This window comes from Chelonia mydas, chromosome 1 (genome assembly GCF_015237465.2).
Source record: "Chelonia mydas isolate rCheMyd1 chromosome 1, rCheMyd1.pri.v2, whole genome shotgun sequence".
In the NCBI taxonomy this organism is placed as follows: domain Eukaryota; kingdom Metazoa; phylum Chordata; order Testudines; family Cheloniidae; genus Chelonia; species Chelonia mydas.
The window spans coordinates 196,859,953-196,882,468 of NC_057849.1; the positions used below are offsets into that span (position 1 = coordinate 196,859,953).

The window sequence follows — 22,516 nt, forward strand, 5'->3', positions numbered from 1 at the left end:
ATGAAAAGCACTAGATAAGAACTTAGTTTTATTATGAGTCCCCAATCTGGGCCTCAGTTTCCCCACCTGTAAAAGGAGGATGATACTGGCTTTTGTAAAACACGTGGCATTCTACTGGTGAAAAGTGCTGTATAAGAGCTGGGTATTATTATTATTATTTATTATTATTATTGGAAATGTATATGGCTGTGTAAGTGCTAAGCATCATTATTAGCAATGTTGTGGGGCTTTAATGTCTGTAAAACCCTTCGGGATCATCTGATGAAAGGGGCTGTTGTAGCAGATATGGAAAGGGACAGAAGGGAGATCTGTTACCAGGGGAAATCTCTCTCTCAATCTCTGAAGCTACGGATTAAAGCAGCTGTGCCCACATTAAATGGCTTCCTTCCCATCTCTTTCCCCACTGCCAGCTCTGCTCTGTCATTCACGTGTGTGTGGTACTGTGCCATTGTAACGGCCGGGATGGGCTACATCCTCCTCATCCAGCTATTGAACATCAGCTACAACGTGACCGAGAGGGAAGCTCGGCTGGCTCTGCGGGAGGACACCGGGCGCAGGCTTCTGGGCGGGATTGTGGTAGACACGGGCAAGTATAACCAGGGCTTCCTGTACAACTGGGGCCAGTTCTTGACCCTGGGGTCACCCACTCCTCAGCACTCTGCTGAAGACGTTGTGTGAAATCCCTTTCCCACTGATCGCAGTGACATTCTGTGGAGGTGAATGGCTCCTTCCACAGGGATCCCACTGCCATTCCCGACGGACTTGGAGGCTGTGCCCATCTCATCATCGGTGTCTGAAGAGGCATTAAAGGACAGATAGCTCTCGTACATCAGAGGCCAAAAGTAGGGTGCAGAATGAATTAAACCATATGCACCAACCAGGAGAGATGAAATCACACTCCTACCCCACCTGTCTCCACACAAAGAAATTATGCACAGTTCAGGAGGATTAACAGCACAAGAACATGGATGCTCCATGTGTAGATTTCAGAGCCAAGATAATCAAATGCCAGGCTTCAGGCCTCTGGACACTGCAGGGTTCAGGACAGACTCCCCTCTCTTACCCACGTGCAGCATTTCACAAATGACGTGATGCCTTGTGCTGATGAGGCAAACTATAATGTGTACCAGGAGCAAGCCATTCCAAGAGACAGGATCGCAATCATAATGGATTAAGGGGAAGATATTTAAAAGGGGCTTTGTCTTGTGGTAGCTTTAAGAACCAACTAGGACCTCTCTTCTCTCTTGTGGGCATATTTTTCAATCTTCCATTCCAACCCATCCATAAAGCTGCATCAGCTGTTAGTGCTTCTCTTAAGTGCCTTTGTGAGCAGTACATCTATAGGGCTGTTTGAGGTCCTGTCCTCTCTTAGCCGCCCCCAAAGGGGCTATTCCATCTGTGTGTGAGGGGAGGACTGATCCCTCCTGTGCCAGTGATTTCTTTCCTCTGCTTCTCTGAGTTGATCCAAGAGCTTGACTCCCTTGAAATATTTTTGTTCCATTAGCAATTGCTAGCACCACACAGCTGGTAAATATTTTTCAAGTAAGAAAGCTTTAAGTTCCCAAGTAGCTGTTACTCATTCTGGGGCAGTGGCCCAGGTGGGAAGTAAATAGACCCTTGTCTGATGTGATGAGAGAGGAATAATAGTACTCCTGGGAGATGGCTCACAGCTGAAGTACAGCTGCCCAGATCTCTGTCCCCCAATCACTGAGAACGTGCTCTACCCCCAGTAGACCTGCTTCTCAAAGGAACTGGAAAGACAAGATTTAACTCGGAGGTCTGGGGATGAGGGGAGGGTTTGTTGGGCCTCACAGAAGACTGCTAAATGAAAATGTTGGTTGCAGTGTTGTATAGTCAGGATATTAGAGAGACAAGGTGAGTTGGGTAATATCTTGTATTGGACCATCTTCTCTTTGGTGAGAGAGAGAAGCTTTCAGGCTCACGTGATCTGAAGAAGAGCTCTGTGTAAGCCCAAAACCTTGTCTCTTTCACCAACAGAAGTTGATCCAATGAAAAATATTACCTCCCCCACCGTGTCTCTCAAGTGAAACGGTTGGCGGGGGTTACAGCGGGGTTGCTAGAGTCCTGTGAGGACTGAGTGCATCTGCCTCTCAACCACACCTACCTGGGCTCCACTTTTAGCTGAAATCACAAGGGATGTCATTTGGCAGATCTTATGTCTAGCCCTGTTTGTGCACATTGTAAACACCACTGTAATTTGATATGCCTGACTAGATAAGCCCTGGGCTCAGAGAGCATTGGAGTATTGTAGATCCAGACTGAGATGCACCGGCAGAGATGAGAGGAATCTCACTCTAATTATTAATATGCGTCCACTCCACAAAAACAACAATCAATGAGTAGCCCCCTTGGTGGTAGACAGACCAAGGACTGATTGGAGACTTGAACTCCCCTCTCCTTGCTTAGAGGTCAACTGTTTAGGGCAGGGTTGATAAAGTGTATTACCAAAGGGTGTGTGTGGGGTGGGGGAGGAGAGAGCAAAAAGGCAAGCTTCCCCTTGCCGTCTTTCTGTACATTCAGCCCCCAATCTGCTGGTCTGGCACCTTTCACCATCACTGCTCAAGATACAATGCCCAAGTTCAAGTCAATGTGCCCCTCTTTGCACTGTTCCGTTGCTTGCTAAAGTGGTATATGCAACTTCTGTGCCCTACAGCATAATTAATAAGCCTTAGGAACTGCTGTGCTTGGAGCCCAGTGACATGGAAAGAGCTGCTGACTTGTGCAGTCCCCTTTTTGTGATCACTTTAAAAGGGAGAAACCTCTGTCTCCAGTCAGAGGGAAGGAAAGAAGAAAATCAAGAGATGTGGAGACCTCTGGCCCTTTATTATCCCCATTTCAATGAGAAAGCAGTCACATGGATCACAATGCTCGTCCACTGGCATGATTAGTTTCTAAGGTGCCACAAGTACTCCTTTTCTTTTTGCGAATACAGACTAACATGGCTGCTACTCTGAAACCTGGCATGATTATGATGATCTCACTTCTCTTGGGACTGGAGTTATGTTCACATCAAGAGCTTGCCTTAATGCTACTTAACTGCAAATGTGTCTGTAGCAGAAATACATTTAGCGGGGCCATGGGGAGCCTAGATGGAAGAGTTCTGCCTCATACAGTGATCTCTCTCAAATCTCTGTCCTGTTGGGAACTTGGAAAGGTTGAGATAATGTTGCCTTCTGGGCAGAAAAAAGCCACTAGAGGGCATGTGGTGTAGAGCACAGAACTAGGAGCTATGACCTTGGGCAAGTCACCTAACCTTTCCATGCTTGTTAACCCCTCTGTGAAGTGGGAATAAAACTCTGAACTAGTGTGTTTACCAGTGCCATCTAGTGGGTGGAATTGGAGCTGCTCAACTGTGTGTCAGACCCAAACAGCTTCAAGTGGTTAGAGGCCTGTGTTTTTGCTGCAGGAGGATCTGAATTTTATTCCTACTGCATGGGAAGTTCTAAGTGGCCATAGAATGCACTCTGGTGGCAAATGCACTGTCTTAAATGGCCACCTTCTTGTTTACAGTCCTAGCCTTCCTGAGAGAGGATTACCTCATGAATGTCTATGGAGAGGGAAAGCACAATGTTGAATTTTTGCTCTGTTTGTACAGTGCCTAGCACAATGGGGTTCTGGTCTATGATTGGGGCTCCTAGGCACTATAGTGATATAAACACTAATATCGGGAAGTAATGCTGTTCTGTCCTTTTCATGGTAAGAGCTTCAGATTTACTCTGTTTTGGGGTTTGGAGCTTCCTTTGAGTACCCACAGTGCAGCAGAAAGTCCAAGAAGGGCAATGCCCCCCTTTTCATTTCTACTGAGGGTGGATTATCTCACATTCTTTGCTTTGCCCACCCTTAGTCCAATGACACAAGGTTAAACTTCCAGCCAAATGTTAAAATCCACCACAGTAGTAGACATAAAGAGAGAGTCTTGGGGCTGTGAAAAAGGGATAGAGATGCAGTTCGTGCAATAAAGCAAGGCAGGCTGGTGAGGGATAGATGGGGAGCACACTGCATTTGACAGATGAGCTGCAGGTTGGGCACCCAGCTGGGTCCAACAGAAACTTAAATCTAAGCTCCTTGGGGCAGGGAGCAGTCACTTACTTGTCTGTAAATTGTCATGCATGCTCATAACAATCACAAACTTATTACCATTCTGGCCCTTTAAAGGCTCTCCTGAGCTGCAGAAGAGGAGTGTCTAGAGCTGGTAAAAGTCTGGGGACTCTAACAAATTTTTAAATTGTTTTTCCTGGTTTTCTGCCTCAACATTTTGAAATGTAAAAAGATTTATCCCATTTTGGTAGCATCCTTCTTAGAGACTTTCAGTGCTATTGAGTGGGATTCACTTTACACACCAGGAAGAATTTTAAAGGAGTAGGACTGTCATAATACTACTAAAATTGCACAGATACTAGCGTCCTGGTTGGTGAATTTTAGTGAAAGCTGTTGCAGTTAGATGCATGATACGAGCGATAACTTGGCACTCTGCCGTAACTGCCTCTTCTCAATTTTGCATTCGTGCTCTGGTAGACGAGTGACCTTTTTTTGAAGACCATTTCTTGACTTTCACCTTTACCCAAATGACTGAAGTCCCTGCTGATCAAGAAATGCCAGAGATTCCAATCCTATTTCAGACTCCAGGCTGTAATGGTGCTTTCCCCTTCGAAACAGACTGCTTCGAGTGTCTTAAAAAAAATCATGCGCTGTAAAGGTTTCTTCTCTAGACAAACGAATTCTGCCTAGTGTCTTAATAACCACATGCGCTATGGCTTCCTTCCCTGCGTAAATGCATATTGCCTCATTAGAGCAGGATATGTGTGTGTGTGTGTGTGTGTGATTATGGATGTATTTTCCCTATCTCTACGTTTTCAATGGAGGCACCGGCTCCCGAGGATTTTCTTCCACTGCAAGGATGTTTGTCAAATGAAAACCCTGCAAGGGATGAGGTGAGATCCTTCCTGAAATCAGGAATCTGACTTCCCAAGAGTTTACGTCATTAGGGAAATGGTTTTAATGATAAAATGAAAAATACAGTGTCTGAAAGAAGAATTGCTTCTAACCTGGTTGTTTTTTCCTAAATGACAGGAGGAACCCTAAATATAAAATGCTGTTGTGTGAGTTTTATTAAAAGGATTGTGTTGGGTGGCCACTTTGTAACATACCCAGTGTTTTCAGAGGGGTGTAGTTATGAGTTCAAATAAATAAAAACTATCTTTAGAGTGGCCTTGATTAATTTATACTGTGTTACAGTGCAGATTAACTGAATGCTTCCGGCCAATCGTACTGAGTTACAGAGACTTGCATTTCTATTCAAATCCAGCCAAGTCAGTAGTGACTGAAAGCTACCGCCATCTAGGGGCTGTGAAATGAATTTGGATGTTGGGGGGAGATGGCCCAATTCCCAGTGAGTAAGCAGCCATAGCACGACACCATCATCACATCTGGTATTGCCTAGTCACTCCTAGTCTCGGAGGGAAAAGGATTGAACTTCCCCAAGTGTTTCCTCATAACCTCGAGGACATAGGTTTCGACCATTTAAATTCTGCATCAATTCAAGTTTGAAAGCTGGAGGCAAAATCTAAAACAGTCACGAGCTGAGGCTGAATCTATTTTCTCATTATGCCAAAATCTCTTACACCTCACCCCTTGGTGTAAGTGTTTGATGGGATAAATCTTAAATTTGGAAAACCGTAACATCCACTCAGAATGTTTTACAGGTGTCCTGTACAATCTGCCAATAGCCTTATCAGAAGGAGCCTGAGCTCTGGCTGCTCTGCGTGCGATTATTTCAGCTGTTTGGCTGAAATCAGCAGGAGGCAAGGTCTGATTCAGAAGAAAACTGGTGTTATGGTAAAGTTTCATCCCTGTGGACTTTAGTCCCAAGAGCTGCATTTCTAACCCATTCGCTAGCACTAAATTCATGAGAAACTGCACCTATCTGAACTGTTAAATCCTAGACTGTGAGGGACATAACTGCAGCAGTCCAGGCCTTCACAGGCATCTGACAAAAAGCTAAGCACCTCCCAGTGACATGGTCTCTGCTGGAATCCTCCAAACTAGGAAGTCTGCCAGAGTATGCGTGGGTCTGCTAAACTAGCAGGAAGAAAAGGGAGGATGAGAATGCTGAAGAGCACCTAGGGCCCATCTATCATGCATAACCATGGGTTTGAGATACCTCATGTTTTGTGTGCTCTATCTAAGATGCATTGTTTTCAGAGATAGTGCTGAGCAAACACTAATTGAAGTTAGTAAGAGCTGTGCATGCCCAGCTCAAACCCAAGGTGCCACAAATCTAGCATCCAAAAATTGAACCCATCTGTTTCAAGCCATAAGAGGGGTTGGTTCAGAAGAACCTTCCCCCAGGGCAAGGTTATTCCAGAATCTTCCTTTGCCAGTGCCAGAGACAGGATAGCGGTGGATGATGGCCTGCTCCAGTATGGCAATTCCTATATTCCCACAGCTGTCCCTGGAAAAGCCCTGAACTGTCCCATCACCAGCTGCCTGCAGCTCTACCTTGATGACAAAGGCAGGGTCACATTGGGTTTCTCATCTCACTAACTGCAATTTTACTTATACCAGGAATCCAGCCTTAGAAGGGGGCAGCAGGAGAACATACCGTTCCCACATAACAGCTTCCTGACTGGTGCACGAATACAGGAGGATGAGGGAGGATTAAAATGTTCTCTCTCTAAAAAGGAGGCTGGTAACCTGAGAACGGAAGGGCTGGCTCTAATGCATCCTAATATGTAGAGACTGCACTGGTGAGATTTCCACGGGGCCAGTGTGCACCAAGAGGCAGACACTGCTGCTACTGTTCTATCATCACACATTAGCCAGGAACGCACCAATGAGTGGAGGGGAGTCTAAATTGCATTGAAGAATTGAAGCTGGCTAGGTTGGTCCTCCGCTCTTCCCTTCTGCCCATGTTCCCTGTCTTCTGATCTTTCTCCAAAGGAGATCTTATCCCTTCTGCAGTGCCCACCCTCTCCCCCACCTACACAAGCAATCTCCCCAGTGCCCTTCCAGCTGCTGTTCTCTCACACAATCTGACCTTAATGCTTCCAGCTGATCTCCCACCACACTCACCTGTCCTCCATCCACACACCTTCAACTCCTTTCCACCCCAAGGTAAGTGCCCACATGACTTGACAGCAGTCAGGTCTGTAACCAAGATTTGGGCAACAGGCATGCCTTGTGTTACTTAGCATTTGAGAAGTAGGCTGTGGAAGGGAAAATTAGGGAACGATAGTCTTGTTAGGATAGAACTGAGAAGCTGTCTGGCTGTCATGGTACAGGGTGTGCTTTGTAACTCGCCCTGCTCTCCATCCAATCCTCGCACCCAAGTAGGCAAAAGCCTGAGAAGAGAGGAGCCCTTGTTTCCAGCTTTGTTACACCAGTGAGAGAGAAGCAAATTCCAGTCTCCAATGCCTGTGTCTATTGCTCAGGTGTTCAGAGCTGGGGACTGTTAGGAAGAATGCCCTAGCGGATCTCAGCAGGCATAGCAATCACAACTATCTAATATAGACACGAGATTTTTTTAAACAACTGTACTACCCAAATCCCCATGTGTAGGCTAGAGCACTATTTCTTAACTCAGCTGCAACACTTTGTAACAAGTTAAGGCCTAATCTTGACTAGGATGTAAAGGGGTGATGGTAGCTCCTGTTAGTTAGTGTCCAGCAAACACTTTCTAAACCTCTAATCGAGACAAGGCAAGTTGTACTTCAGCACATGCTAAACTAGTAGAGTTAAATTAACTTGTGGGGAGCCCAGGCTTCAACACCACCACTTTAGCTTATGCTTATGCTAAAGTTCAGCTTGCTTTGTTCTGGACTAGAGTTTTAGAAATTATCTGATCATGGTAGCTAGCTTGATCTAACTAACAATACAGCTTTAAATCCTAGTCCACACAAGGCCTATGTGTGGTTACAAACAAAGGATGTAGCAGCACTAGGAACAGACTAGGAAAAAGGGGGCTTTTTTAAAAATGGAGCTAGTTACTATGATTTGAAACACCACTCAGCACCATGAGTAGATACTTTCATGCCTATACACTTGAGTTAGCGGGTTGTGCTATAAGTTAGACTTGCTGCTAGGGTCGATCCCCATCCAACTAATGGTTTTAACGATGTTCAAGTGTCTACACAAAGTGCTATGTTTGTGTTTCAAATCCTGTTAGCTAACTCAATGGCAAAACACCTGCTTCTAAAGGTTAGCCTCCCTCTCCTCCCCCAATACAACAGTTTAGGAACAGTTCCTCATGGGGGCAGGGCTTCGTGTAAAGCTTAGCAGGACATGGGTTGTTCAACGATGCAGCTATTTTTGAGGGTAAAAGGACTCCATTCATTTCATAGAATCATAGAATATCAGGGTTGGAAGGGACCTCAGGAGGTCATCTAGTCCAAACCCCTGCTCAAAGGAGGACCAATCCCCAGCTAAATCATCCCAGCCAGGGCTTTGTCAAGCCTGACCTTAAAAACTTCTAAGGAAGGAGATTCCATCACCTCCCTTGGTAACGCATTCCAGCGTTTCACCACCCTCCTAGTGAAAAAGTTTTTCCTAATATTCAACCTAAACCTCCCCCACTGCCACTTGAGACCATTACTCCTTGTTCTGTCATCTGCTACCACTGTTCCTCTTTGGAACCCCCTTTCAGGTAGTTGAAAGCAGCTATCAAACCCCCCCTCATTCTTCTCTTCCACAGACTAAACAATCCCACTTCCCTCAGCCTCTCCTCATAAGTCATGTGTTCCAGTCCCCTAATCATTTTTGTTGCCCTCCACTGGACTCTTTCCAATTTTTCCACATCCTTCTTGTAGTGTGGGGTCCAAAACTGGACACAGTACTCCAGATGAGGCCTCACCAACGTTGAATAGAGGGGAATGATCACGTCCCTCGATCTGCTGGCAATGCCCCTACTTATACACCCCAAAATGCCATTGGCCTTCTTGGCAACAAGGGTACACTGTTAACTCATATCCAGCTTCTCGTCCACTGTAACCCCTAGGTCCTTTTCTGCAGAACTGCTGCCTAGGCACTCAGTCCCTAGCCTGTAGCGGTGCATGGGATTCTTTTGTCCTAAGTGCAGGACTCTGCACTTGTCCTTGTTGAACCTCATCAGATTTCTTTTGGCCCAATCCTCTAATTTGTCTAGGTCTCTCTGTATCCTATCCTTACCCTCCAGTGTATCTACCTCTCCTCCCAGTTTAGTGTCATCTGCAAACTTGCTGAGAGTGCAGTCCACGCAATCCTCCAGATCATTAATGAAGATATTGAACAAAACCGGCCTGAGGACCGACCCTTGGGGCACTCTACTTGATACCGGCTGCCAACTAGACATGGAGCCATTGATCACTACCCGTTGAGCCCGACAATCTAGCCAGCTTTCTATCCACCTTACAGTCCATTCATCCAGCCCATGCTCCTTTAACTTGCTGGCAAGAATACTGTGGGAGATCATGTCAAAAGCTTTGCTAAAGTCAAGGAACAACACGTCCGCTGCTTTATTTGCAGATACAGCCACATTGTGTCAAACCACAAGGCAAGAGTACTGACAACAGAAAGACTTCCCGGGCTCTGCTCCAGTGCAAAAAGGCACGTTTCGGTTCTGCGCTTCCTGTCCCTTAGGGAGGAAGTTCAGTGTTTCAATTCGACAGCCCTGTGCTAAAGGCAGCAAAAATCCCTGGGGAGGTTTGGAAGCAAAGTGCATCTGGCCTGGAATTTATCCTGCCTTGATTCTCGTGTTCTAGCCCTGCTCACTGCCTGTCTGATGGGGTGTTGCTCTGGTGTGTTCCCACTGTGGGAAAGCAGCCTTGTGGCTAAAGAGTGACACCAACAGTCCAGTTTCCACTGTCATCCTCAGGTTAGACTGAACGGTAAAAGTGGCACTTGAAACACAAGTGGCCATGGGCCCTAGAACACCTCCTTTGCCCCCCACTGCACCAAACCAGGAAGAGCTCCTGTCATTCACAGGGGTAAGCTCACATCACTAGCTGAAGCCTTCCACTTAGGTCCACTCTGCTCATCAAGGAGGGAGCGTTGCCCAGAGTCCTTCCTGTCATCTTTGGAAGTCGGGGAGAATTTCGGCTACTCTCTTGCGTAGCTGCTCTCTCCTTGCCTCTTTTTCTCTTTCCTCCTTCATCAGTGCTGGGTACTGCCTCCAGGCCCTGAACATGGTCAGTGTTATTCTCCTTTAAAAAAGGGAGAGGGAAAGGACAGATGAATGGACAGAGCCATCACACACGGCCATTAAAAGCCTCCGCTCTATTCTAAAGCAGCCAGAGACCCCCAGGATTCATCCCCTCTATTGCTACAGTCAGGGCAGTGACAGATTAAAACTGTCCAGTGCAGGCAGTTTAATTACAGATGTCAATCATCCCAGAATACTAACACTGTGCCCTTCTCTCTTGCCTTCCCTCCAGATCTCACTCCTCTCACTGGAAGGATTCATTAGTCAGTGTTTGCTGAGTGCTCTGAAGATGAAAGGTATTATATAAAGGCTAACGAGGGTCCTTGAGAAAGAGGAGGTGAAGGTGGCTTCTTCATGGGAGGCTCCGTCATGGAAGGAGTGAGAGAGAAGAGCAGCCTCATTCGGTGCAATTCAACGGCTTGCAGGCCCAGTCACTTCACTTCCAGGCTCCCTGGATTCTCCTCTACTCCTCCAGTTCACTGTGCCTGTCACCAATAACCAGGCACCATTCCGATCTTAGCCCTGTCAATCAGGTTCAGCATTAAACTATGCAGGAGTGTGAGCTAAACTTGCAAATTAAAACCAAAAAACATGTTGATTTCATTGACTCTTCCCATGAGCCAGTGATGGAGCCTGTCTGCACCAAACCCATAGGAATGGGATTTGACTTCTCTGCTTCCTGCAGTGTCTTTGAGACTTAACTCTTCACTGTACTGACTGTAAGAAATGTCCTGTTAAACCTGCACTACAGCACAGCTATGGGAGAGTAAATTGGAATCTATTCAGCTTCATTCATCGTCAACAAAATTGTCAGCTTGGGACTGACAAAACTGCAGAATCGGGAAAGAGGGAGAAAGAACCACCTGGATTCTCAGATCCCAAGTGCTGTTTGCAGCTAATCAGTTTTGGATTCATAAACTGAGCCCATTCAGTCTGCAAGGTCACCAAGAACAGCAGCTCTGGAAACCCTGCAATGTTATTCCCATACAATCACTTGACTCACTATCACTGTACGTAAAAGTTTTTCTAAGCTGGCTTTTTAACAGGAGCTGTGTGGCCAGATCCACTGACTGACTCCGAAAGTCTCAGCCGTTCATCATCTTCTCCCTGCCCCTCCTCCAGGGAATTCAGAATTGCTGAAAAGATTAAGGACCAAACTCCCTTTTCCAATCTGCATGGAGCCATCTTTCTTCAGATGTTCTGCACCCATTGTCAGCCCCGTGCGTATTGTGAGACCAGAATATCACAAGCAAGAGCCGCCTTTCACATGTAAGTGACAGCAGGGTATTGTCTAAATATGGTGGGTTGAAGGGGAAAAGCCAGACACTCAAAAATGTCCCATAAGGTAGGTACATGCCAAGTAAGAACAACTCCCACTAGGGGAATATGTTTACCTATCACTGTGCTCAGCTGCGATCTTCTGCTTTTCCCATAATGCACTCTTCTCCTCGTTGAGCAGGTCAAACCATGCCCAGAATAACTTCTTCTTGAGGGAGGCTGCATAGAGCCTGCTAGCTCTCTCTTCCAGAGCAGAGAGAGAATCCTTGAACTGGAGAAATGACAGAGGGAAAGAAGTAAGCTTGTTCTCCTGGCCTCCCCACTAAACAACCACAGAAGAGTATCAAGGAAACCTCTAGTGAAGGTAATGGGCATGGAAACGAGAAAGAGAGGCGAGAAAGAGAGGCAAGGAAGAGCAACAGGCAGCGGAGTAAAGGGGTAATGACTGAGGGGAGCAAAGAGGAGGCTGTGATTGAAGGGGTGAGAAGACGAGCAATAGGAAGGGGGAGTGATAAGGGGAGGAAGGGAGCAGAGTGGAGTAAGGCAAGGGGTGATGCGTACAGGGGAGAAGGGAGAAAGGGGTTGAGGAGGCAAGTGACATGTGAAAGGGAGGTCAGTGTGACATAGCAGGCAGCATGCAAGGTTCATGTGATGCAAGGCTCACCTGGAGCCCATGAGTGCATGTGGTAGGCCCTGAAGTTGGGTTCGGAGTGTGAGAACAGTTGGTTGGGTTAGTAACATCCCTTCCCCTTTGGTCTGGGCTCACCTTTAACCAGCTCCTGAAGCCCCTTTTGAGTAACATGCGGGACCAGAATTCCTCAGCTTGAGCCATCTTCTCAGCGAGGCTCTCCTGGATGTGCCAGAGCCAGGCCAGCAGGCACTTTCTTTGCAATCCCGAGCCGTGGTGCTTTTGTGCCACCTGAGCAGAGTTAGGAGGGAGAGAAAAGGGCCAGTTACCTAAATAAATATGTTGTAGGACTGCAGCCAGGGAAACTCCACTGCAAAACTACCTCAGCTTTATTGTAAAAGATCCCATGATGCACCATACCCAACTGTGCCACACTCTACACTGGCTTGACTATGTCTCTGACCAAGTGGCTGATCAGCTTGTGGACTGAGGACTGAAAGCCCCTCATGACTGCGAGTCATTTTTACCTTTGTATAACTGCAGATGCCCTCCTTACTCAGACAGAACGTCACACTGATTCTTACCACGCTGGCAGCCTCAAATCATGGGAGTATCGCAGGTAACTGCAGGCTAATCAGAAATGATTTGCTTTCATCAGCTTTGAATTTGCTGTCTTTATTTCACTGTGTGCCATTTTGTTCTTGTACGCAGGGACATGGGAGCATCCAGCTGAAGTTTCGTCTGTCCTTCTTTATTTCATATACAACTACCATGTCTCCTCTTGCTCTTCTCCTTTCAAATGAAATAGTCCTAGGGCCAAATTTTCCAAAGCACTAAGGCCCAGACCCTCACAGGTATTTAGGTACTTGAAATTAATTGGTGTTAGATACCTAAATACCTTTGAGGATCCACTGCTGTGTGAATTTAACATTGGGAACATCCTCTATGAAGGAAGGATGCAGTGCCCTGCTCTTGCAGGGGGAGGGACTCAGTCAGTCAATAGTTTTTTCCATTTCCTTCTGCCTTCAGAGTCCATTACCCGTTTCTCCCCCACAACCCCATTTGGCTGCTGCTTCCTCCCTTTCTCTTCCCTCAATAGGCACTTTACCACCATGTTTTCCTTGGCTTGCTCCCTCAGCCTCTTCCAGGGCTCCAGCCCCTGCTTTCTCAGCAGGACCTTCTCGTAATGGTCTCTGGCTTTTGCCAGGAGCTGCTGCTCTTTCTCCAGCCTTCTCTGCTTCTCCAGTTCTTTCTGCAATTCAAAGACCAGCAGTTCAACTCATCCGGGGTGAAATGGATGGTAAGGCATATAACCACAGACAGTGAGTAGATGGGGATCCTGACCTGGCCAGAAATAGGAATCTGCAGCTTGTGTAGCTACTACCACAAGGTGGCCAAACATCTCTGACACATACAAACGCATCAGCTGCTACTGGAATGAGCCAACCATGGCTGTGTGGAGCAAGGGGAACAGTCTCCTTCAAGAAATCATGAAGGCTTGAAACCATTTTGGAAGAATGACCACAGTATTAGAGAAAGTCACCCCCAACTTGTATGTCAAAGGAATGGAGAATCTAGCACGTGTATACATCGGTATGGCTTGGTCTCTCAGGGGTGTGAAAAATTCACACTCCTGAGACGCACCTATACCGACCAAGCCCGCTGTGTAGCTAGAGCTATGTCAATGAAAGAATTCTTCCATCGACCTAGCTACAGCCTCTTGGGGAGGTTGATTATCTACACTGACGGAAGAACCCCTCCTGTCGGTGTAGGCTGTATCTACACTGAAGTGCTACAGCAGCATTTAGGTTACTGAATGGGAGAGAGGAAGCATATCTCTGGGATTTAAAAGCATCTTGCTGCTTGGGCTATTGCCACAGCTCCTTCCCAAGCAATAGCCTTGAGATGGCAGTTCCTGCCTGGCAGAAACTGCTGGTGTACCAGAGGAGATATTCCCATTCTTTGGCGGGAAGCTGCCACACTATGGAACTCTTTCTAGGGCTTATTTAGCTGAGGCTACATATTTGTTACTGGTGCAGCAGGGTATAGGGACATGAATGAAAGGAGCAACCCAGAACGAGGTGTGGGTACAGGACAGCCAGCCACAGTGCAGGCTTCCCCCACACAGCCTCACTGATGCACCTCAAACCTGACAAAGCATCTGCAGGGACCATCAACTGGACAGTGAATGCTGCGTCCACAGTCCATTCAAACCTCAGCCTCTGTTGAAACTGCCAGTATGGGAGCATCCAAGAGTGATAGTGGGTTTTATTCTGTGGACACCAGTACAGTAACTGAGATACCAACTCTTTTCATTCTGGCCACTGAACAGTTGCCAGAGGGTAATGGCTTTTGCTCTCTACCATTGTGGATGTGGGGCAGAGGCATACAGTGTTCTGCGCACCAATTTCTGCTGTCTCCTCTCTTCCCTCCTCTTCTCCAGCTGGGCCTCTTTTTCAGCAGCCTCCTTCCTCTGACGCTCTTCCTCTTCAGCCTTCAGCTGCACCTTGAAAAGAAGGACATGGCTGGAATAAAACCAGATTCACCACATTTGAACATTTACAGGAACAAAGGACATTCAGACCAAAGACCAGAGAGGTGAGCATCCTGCCTCTAGCAGTGACCAGCAACTATTGTGCAATGATGTACATTAGGGTGGGGAAGGACACTGCTTCCTGCAAATGATGGCTGTACAACCTGAAGCATTGCATTTGACAACCCTTCTCTGTGCCTGAATAACTTTACATATTATTGAAGGTTATCCAGTCCCAGTTTCTCACTCAGCCCTGAGTTCCACAGGCTACCTCTATGATCTGGGCTGTTCTACTTTTACTCCCACACAAAACCATCATGAAGTTAGTGTTATGGTGGCTCAACTGTATTTCCCTGATGTGCCATGGACACTAAAAATCAAGGAAGTTGTTTCACTGAGGCAACATTCACACCCAGCACAGCACCATTCTCCATGCATTCACCCTCTCCTGTCACAAACTTCCCACATACCAACACCTTCTGTAGCACAATCACTTTCAATTCAACAATGCTGTCACCTTCAGCACACACATCAAAGAACCAAAAACCACACTGTCTAAGCCCTCAAGGCGTGTCAGTCACAGATGGGCAAACCTATTTGTGTACCCAGGTGTACACAGTGAAACCTGGATCCTGGCCTGCCCACCAATTGAAACCTTCTCTACGGTTTGGTTAAGCCTCTTCAACCCACTTCCATCCCACAGGAGGCAAAACATCATTTTCTGGAGGATCCTTACTCTGAACTTCCTGATTTCAGTGCAGATAACATCACAACCTCAGCGTTATAGTAACAGTTGGTTGCATTTAAGAGGGCCACTCTGTCAAGGGAACCTCTATGACAAATTCCAGCACAGACTATAACCCACAAGAGCCCCTGTGATAGAAGAACCATGGAGACTGGCTTGGCCTTCTTCCATTCCACCTAACTCAGGTCCTTGGTGAGATGCTGCTCTGTCTGAAAGCAGCTGGGCTCAGGATTTCATGTGGATTATCTGATCTTCTCATTTTCAGGATTTATTTCCCCTATAATAAGGTAATTCACATCTAAACAACTCCCTTCCTGCCTCTAACCTTCCAGGCATTTGTTTGAAAGTGCTACCTGAGCCTATACAGGTTGGAGATCCTGGAAAATACTTTCCATGGGTTAGGGTGGGGCTAATCACATTAATTACACAGACACACACATACATGGTAAATCATCCTTATTTGCTGGCTATTTATTTACTACTAAATAAAGAACTGTAGGATTTGCTGTACTGGATCAGATCAAAGGTTCATCAAGCTCCGTGTCCTCCTGATGTTACAGAGGAACGTAAAAAAAAACCACATACCTGGCTGGATGTGCAGAGCTGCACATGAGTGGGTGGAGCAGGGGAAAAAACCCGATCTGAGCCCTGTCTATGATAGCAAAAATCAGAAGTCCAACCACTTTCCTTAGGTTTAAGGACCTTGTGGAGGGAGAGACAGTTTGGCAGGTGAAGAGATGGTGACACTTTTCGGATGAGCTTAGGATTTTCAGAGACTCCCCCCAGATGCATAAGAGATTTTTTATTTCTAGAAGTGCTGAAGATGCAGCATGTTCATCCAGGAGCAAGAGAAGCAGAGAGTCTAGTATTTCACATCACTCAATGGTGACCCATGTGGACCATTCAGTACTGGAACTGATGGGCTCTGAAGAGAATCCCACCCCATCCTCCCTGGTTGGAAGGATAATAAGCATGAGGGAGGGGCTTGGAAAAGGGGCAGAAGTGGGGAAAAATGAGCGACTTCAGCGCTCCAGCAGGGAGGTCAATCACTCACCAGGCTGTGTGGGTGGGGCTGTCCTGCTGTGATAGGGTTTGTTTATCTGTTTTTGGGGTGTCTATCAGACACTTACCAATGGGCTCAAGTTCATCATGTAAATGAAGGAGGAGGTGCTCTTCCCAGCACTTGACTGTGAGGGGCTTCCTTTCACAGCCACTCTCTCAGCCAGGGTGTCTCAGATTAGCTCTCGGCTTTTACTTACCAGTTTCTCCTCCTCTCTTTTTCTCTTGGCCTCTTCCAGTTCCCTCCTCCGTTCTGCTCGGTGAATTGCTCTCTCTTCCATGGCTAGAGAATTAGGACCAAGGAGACAAGAGGATTAGTATATACGAGCTACAAGGCCATGGTAGCAGTTTGGGAACAGGACGAATGTGCAGTTCTGTCTCCAAACTCACACTCGAGCTTGACTTGGCACCGTCAGTGTTGAGGAGCTCGGGTCCCGCCAGCTCTTCAGTCTGGCAGTGCAGTGGAGGACTTGTGGGAAGAAGTGACACTGGTTATGGGAGTGCCTGATATTGGTTATGACTGACCCCCAGTGGCCACCTCTCAGAGCAACACTGATGGGCTCGGATAGGAGCCACGTCCAGAGTTTCTGTAACACAGGACCTTTAAGAGGAGGTAAATGCAGAGAATCTGTTCCTTTCCTCTTTCCCATCCCTATGAGACACATGGTGGCCTTAGTAAGCTCTATATGTGATCAGGATAGGCTAAGGCAGAGGTTCTCAAACTGTGGTCCGAGCTCCATTCAGGTGTTCCGTGGATAGTTCCCGCTACGGTGTGCACGTGGGCAGCCGCACACACAACAATGAAGGGCCACCCACCTAATTAGTGGAGCCGCGCAGGCGTGGCTCCACTAATTAGGTGTCTGGACCCTGGAGAAGACGCCCATGTAAGGTGAGGTGGTGGCCTTGGGGGGAATAGGGAGGGGGCAGTGGGGTGAGAAGAGGGGTTGGGGGAATTTATGACGTGCAGGGCTGCAGTGGCCAGAGAAAGAGGCAACTTTCCCCAGCTCCAGGGCTGCAGCTGCCAGGGAGAGACCCCCCTCCTTCCCAACCCCAGCTCGGGGGCTGCCGCAGCTGGGGAGAGAGAGCACATCCATCACATTAGAAAGGTAAAACTACTGATATTAAAATATGAGTTGTGTGCTTTTATTTGTAGAACAAAAAAACGTGAATTATTATTAAGGGTTTTTTTATAGAGAGCTTTTATCCAATGCGCTTTACAATAGTTAGCTAATGGTACAAACAACATTTGGAAAGATCATTAAGTGGTGCGCCGAGACCCTCAGCAATTTTCAAGTGGTCCGTGGAAAAAAAAAAGTTTGAGAACCATTGTCCTAAGGATATTGAGCAGATAGTAGGTTCAGTATAATGGTACAGGACATTCTCCAAGCAGCCCTTCTCCATCCCCGGAAATGGCCAGTTTAGGTGTAGCAGAGCGTTCCCACTGATTTTGTTTGAGAAGCTAAGCAATGCTTCCTTGCAGTGTTTGGGGAATCATTCAACGTGGTTATAAATTATTCCAACATCCACAACAGTCTCAGGTAGCTCGTCAGCAAAAATGACCCACGCCTGGGGTAACACAAAAGGAGACTCAATCCCCCAGAAGGCCTCATGTCTTTGCAATTTTGTTTTTACTGAATGGATGTGCTTGTCCACTGAAGCCTCTGCCAGCAGAAGACACCTCACATTGGAAATAAACCATGCCTAGATGGTCAGATTCCAGCCATCAGATCCTGGATCACAAAGATCACAAAAATCTTGGGGTTCACATGAAGAATTGATTTGAGACCAGAGGTTAGTCCATGGCAGAGTGATTGGGCTGACTTTTGACCTCTACTGTTCAAAGTCACAGCTTACCGCATAGTACTAGAGTTAAAACGGCGAGAACTAAGAGATAGAGGGCATAAGCTAAAAAGGCCTCTCAGCAAATGTCAGCCTGATAAATGTATCATAGCAAAACTCCTACCCAAGGCTATAAGATGGGCATCTCTTATTGAGTGGAGAAAGCTGGGTTATGGGCATGATAGGAGAGGCCTTTGCTCTAAACTATTCAAAAGTGATGAGTTTTGTCCTAAGTACAAGAAGACAAAGTGTCCAAGGATGGGACTGTATAGATTCACTCTCCTTGTGGTAACTGAAAACGGACTTACAAGGCAGGGAGCAGAGACAGAGAGAGTTGCCAGCATGACAATGCAGAGTCAATCAGGCATGGTCCCTAGGTTTTACTCTTCTATTCTCAGGCTATCCACATAAAACATCCTTTTCACAGCGTGGCTCGCACTTTAAAAGGAGATGGATCTCAGCCCGTGCTTAATTTGTGCTAGGGCTTGCCAGGGCTGAGCCTCAGCACCTCTGGGCTTGGCAGTTCATAGCCCTGGCACCTCTGGGCTTGCTGCATCAGTTATGAATGTTAAAAATATTGCTTGAGCCCCAGCACCTCTTTCATTACAAATTAAGCACTGGTCTCAGCCCCACCTGTGACATGGCCAACTGTACTCCTCAGGTGGGAACATGTGACTGGTGGGTCATGTGATTCAATCAGGGCCTCTTGGATAAATGAGGGAGAGGCCTGGATAGAGAAGTGACCCAGAGGTATCCGGGGAGAGAAACTTCATCAGTGGCCCAGCTGCTGAGAGCAGCTAGGCTCTTGTAGGGACCCTGAGAAACCAGGAGAGCAGCAGAAGGATTTGCCTGATGACCTCTTGGAGCCAGAGAATTGGACAAGGCAGACAGAGGCCTGGGTAGGAAAAGCCTGGGAGTGGCTGCTTCAATTATTTTTGGGATCTTAAGCATGGTTTGAATTATTCTGAACTTTGTTAATAAACCAGACCCCAAGAAGGGCTGTTGTTATTACACTTGTGACAGGAGTCCAGGAGGGGAAACTGAGGCAGAGTGCCACAGAGCCACCACAAGGGGGTGCTTAGGAGGCAGCTCTTGTTGCAACCCTCAACAGCCAGCCTACAACGGCTGGGATTGTTACCTCCCTTACCAATAAAAACTGGCAGTACACATCAGTCAGACTTTAAGAACAGTCCCATGGAGAATTTTTTTTTCCTGATTCTTCTGTTTGGGTGCAGAGGTGCAGTGCAGCTGATTGAAGGGGAGCTGCAATGGGATCTCCAAGAGACTTGGACAGATTGACTGGGTGAGAGAGGTAAAATCCACGGGTTCAGTCCTGGAGACCTTACTCATGCAAGCAGCTTCCTTGGCTTACTCACAAGGACTTCAGGATGCAGCTCTTCATGTTGTTCTGACTCTTGGGGTATGGGTACAGTTATTGAGATGCCACTGCTTCTCACATGGCTTTTGTGAGATCTGTTGAAATGCTGCACTCTCATTGGTCAGCAGAGAGGGTGAAATCATCATCAAGGTGTCACAGTGCTGATGACCTCATCTCTCCTGTATGTTCTGCCAGAGCTAGTCTTTGCCCCTCAGTGTCAGAGTGAGGCAGTGACAGGTGCAGTCAACAACCAAAGGCAGTTCAGTCTTTTTATCACAGTAAAGAAATTGCTTCCCCAGTTCTGCTAGGGCTTTCCCAGCCAGGCTGTTTTGCTGTGAGAGATGGGCCCAAGTCAAATGGATCTGGATTTTGATCCCTTCCTTCTAAGACTTGGGGGAAGGGCATGTGCTGGGATCTAGGGTTTTGGTTCAGCTGCATCTCTAGTTGATACAGTGATAACAACAAAGCAGGGCAGTGGGACCCATCAGCAAAGCATCTCATCTTCCAATAGATAAGTGCAATGAGTCACTGGACTGTACATAGCAGGAGTTAGTAGGGATGGCTGCCCACTCCCCAGCTGTCCTGGGTTCACTCTCTCTGTGGGAGAGAAAGAAGAGGCTCCCAGGTATCCCTGAGATCTCGCTGACTGATGTATCCATAATAAACACTAGAGATGGGACTGAGGTGCTAAATTCAGACCCAGATTTCAAACACCACAGTGTCAATCCTGGGTTTGGTTGGATCCACTACAGGGATTGGGGGGTGAGGGTGAACAGCTCTTAAATTCTGGTCCAGATCCTGGTTCAGATTCCAAACCTCCCCAGAGTTTGGGAGTCCTTTGATCTGTGAATTTGGTTCAGGCCCCTCCCCAGTTAGTACTGCCCCGATACTGGCTGAAATGAGGCAGCTTGAGAGAAAGTAAGAGACATGGGTAATGACCGAGGTGTTAACTCTATTCAACATAGCACAGAAAGGACCCGTGGGCTGAGGGGACTTGATGAGTGTTGATACACTTCTGCCAGGGAATAGAATAAACAGCAAACAGGAATTATTCACAGCTTCACATGGTGGTAGGATCAGTAGCAACGGCCAAAGCCAAAGAGGGAAACACAGAGCTGAGACACTAGGGAAATACATTAACAGTGAGAGGGACTGGTTATTGGAATAAACTAGCAGGGGCAGTTCCACCAGTGCAGAGATTCATGAACAGCTGAGAACAGGCTTTAGCAAAAATAGCCTTTGGGTGGGATTTTTAATAGTACCTAAGTGAAGCAGGAGCATAATCCAAATCAATGGGACTTGTATTCCAGGGCACGTTTGCAGATCCCACCCATAGTCATTAAGCAGGCTTCAGACATAATGACCTATTGTCCATAACTCTCTATCAATATTTTTCTCTCCCTTTCTCATGTATAGTTTTCTCTCTTTCATACAGTTCCTTTCCTGTCTGTCTCTCCCTTCCTGTCTTGAACTTTCTGGCTTAGTGGATCTTCAATTCTATATCAGTTTGCCTCTTTTTAATAATTGCAAAGCATCTTGGTTAAGATGAATATTTACCAAAAAAAAATAAAAAATCAAAGTATTGGCCTGAGGTTGTTTCCTGGCCCTACTGCACATGATTCTATGGACTCCGTTGCCTTGAATGGAACCAAAAAACTAGTTGTAAAAGGAAGAACAAGGATTCAATTCTGGTGGAAGTTGGGTGGCTGAAAAGACAGGCACAAGTAGTGGAGTGGGGAAACAGAACAGTCAAAATGCAGCAACCCCTTAGGGGAGCTGCAATTCAAAAGGGCTGTCTCAATGGGGATAACACATTGGGGATGGAACCATAGTTCTATTACTGTCTTTCATGTCCCAGGCCCTTGGGGTCAGGCTGGGGAATGGGGAGGTAGAGCCAACATCAAAGCTCAACTGTACCACTTTGCTAGAATAATAAAATTTCTCTGCACAGGTCTCACAATGACCAGCATCTCCAACCTACAAAGAGGGAGAGGCACAAAGTGCTGCAGCAAGAGACTGGGACCCACAAGCAAAGCTGCCCAGGACCCCACTCAGGGCAGCATCAGCACCCACACTTCACAGAGAAGCCAGCATTCAACAGTGCAGGTATGTTTGTCTTGTGCTTTTAGTCTGACTTCGGGGCAGGTACCTACCTGCCTTATCTGGGTTCTGTAAAGCACAGTGCATATTGACAGAGCTATAAATAGCGCTTACCAGCACTTCACTTTACAGAACATGGATAAGACAGATCCCTGCCCTGAATAGCTTACCGAGTAAATAGGACAACACACAAATGTCCCACATTTCTCCCTTCCATGCCATGGAGAGATGACAGCCCCTTCCCTTCCTGCATCCCCCACACCCACACCTCTGCTTTGCCCTCACTATGCTCACACTAGTATCTATGTTGGTGAGATAATTAGAGGAATCCAGTCTCGTGCTTCAGGTCTTCAGCTGATTTTCTGCTGGGGTCAGGTAAGACCCCCCCAATTCACAACTTGCTGAATCAGTTATGTGGGGTTTTTCCTTCCTTTGAAGCATCTGATCCTAGTCACAGCTGGAGGCAGGACACTGGCCCAGAGGGCCAATGGTCTGAGGCAGTAACAATAAATCCCTTGATGCCAGATGTGTATTAGCTGTGTGATCCTTGCTGACATGCTCAGGTTAAACTGATCACAAGATTTGGGGTTGGGAAGGAATTTTCCTCCAGGTCAGATTTGCACAGACCTTGGAGTTTTTTGCCTTCCTCTGGAGCATCGAATGAGTTCATCTGCGAGGATCACCTGGACCTATCGCACAAAAACCAGCTCCCTGCCATTGCAGGGGGCTCGCCTGTTGGGGCACCTTGGCCCTGCCTGTTT

The 22,516-nt window shown here is 47.0% G+C and overlaps 2 protein-coding genes across 8 annotated transcripts in view; one reads left to right on the forward strand and one right to left on the reverse strand.

The window, feature by feature from the left end:
* ZDHHC23 (zinc finger DHHC-type palmitoyltransferase 23) overlaps nucleotides 1-21,757 on the forward strand; it is a 27,157-nt gene extending 5,400 nt beyond the window's left edge. Inside the window, exons 4-5 of one of the 5 annotated variants that reach the window (XR_006288094.1) lie at nucleotides 10,428-11,464; nucleotides 21,607-21,757. Coding sequence is in view for 4 of the 5 variants with exons in the window: in XM_007062086.4 (XP_007062148.2) it covers nucleotides 411-678 (268 nt within the window). In the remaining variant the exon portion in view is untranslated. Of the gene's footprint in view, nucleotides 1-410; nucleotides 3,939-4,898; nucleotides 5,029-10,427; nucleotides 11,465-18,096; nucleotides 18,230-19,512; nucleotides 20,606-21,606 lie in introns of those variants that run through there. The other 4 variants (XM_043538669.1, XM_043538670.1, XM_043538671.1 and 1 more) reach the window with 4 other exon arrangements.
* Nucleotides 9,486-22,516, reverse strand: part of CCDC191 (coiled-coil domain containing 191) — a 37,371-nt gene continuing 24,340 nt past the window's right edge. For all 3 annotated transcript variants that reach the window (XM_037909005.2, XM_027824549.3, XM_037909011.2), the window contains 6 exons: nucleotides 16,639-16,721; nucleotides 14,506-14,607; nucleotides 13,210-13,353; nucleotides 12,240-12,392; nucleotides 11,590-11,744; nucleotides 9,486-10,196 (listed from right to left, as the gene is read on the reverse strand). In XM_037909005.2, coding sequence (XP_037764933.1) covers nucleotides 10,064-10,196; nucleotides 11,590-11,744; nucleotides 12,240-12,392; nucleotides 13,210-13,353; nucleotides 14,506-14,607; nucleotides 16,639-16,721 — 770 coding nt within the window. In that variant the 3' untranslated portion in view covers nucleotides 9,486-10,063. The remainder of the gene's footprint in view (nucleotides 10,197-11,589; nucleotides 11,745-12,239; nucleotides 12,393-13,209; nucleotides 13,354-14,505; nucleotides 14,608-16,638; nucleotides 16,722-22,516) is intronic.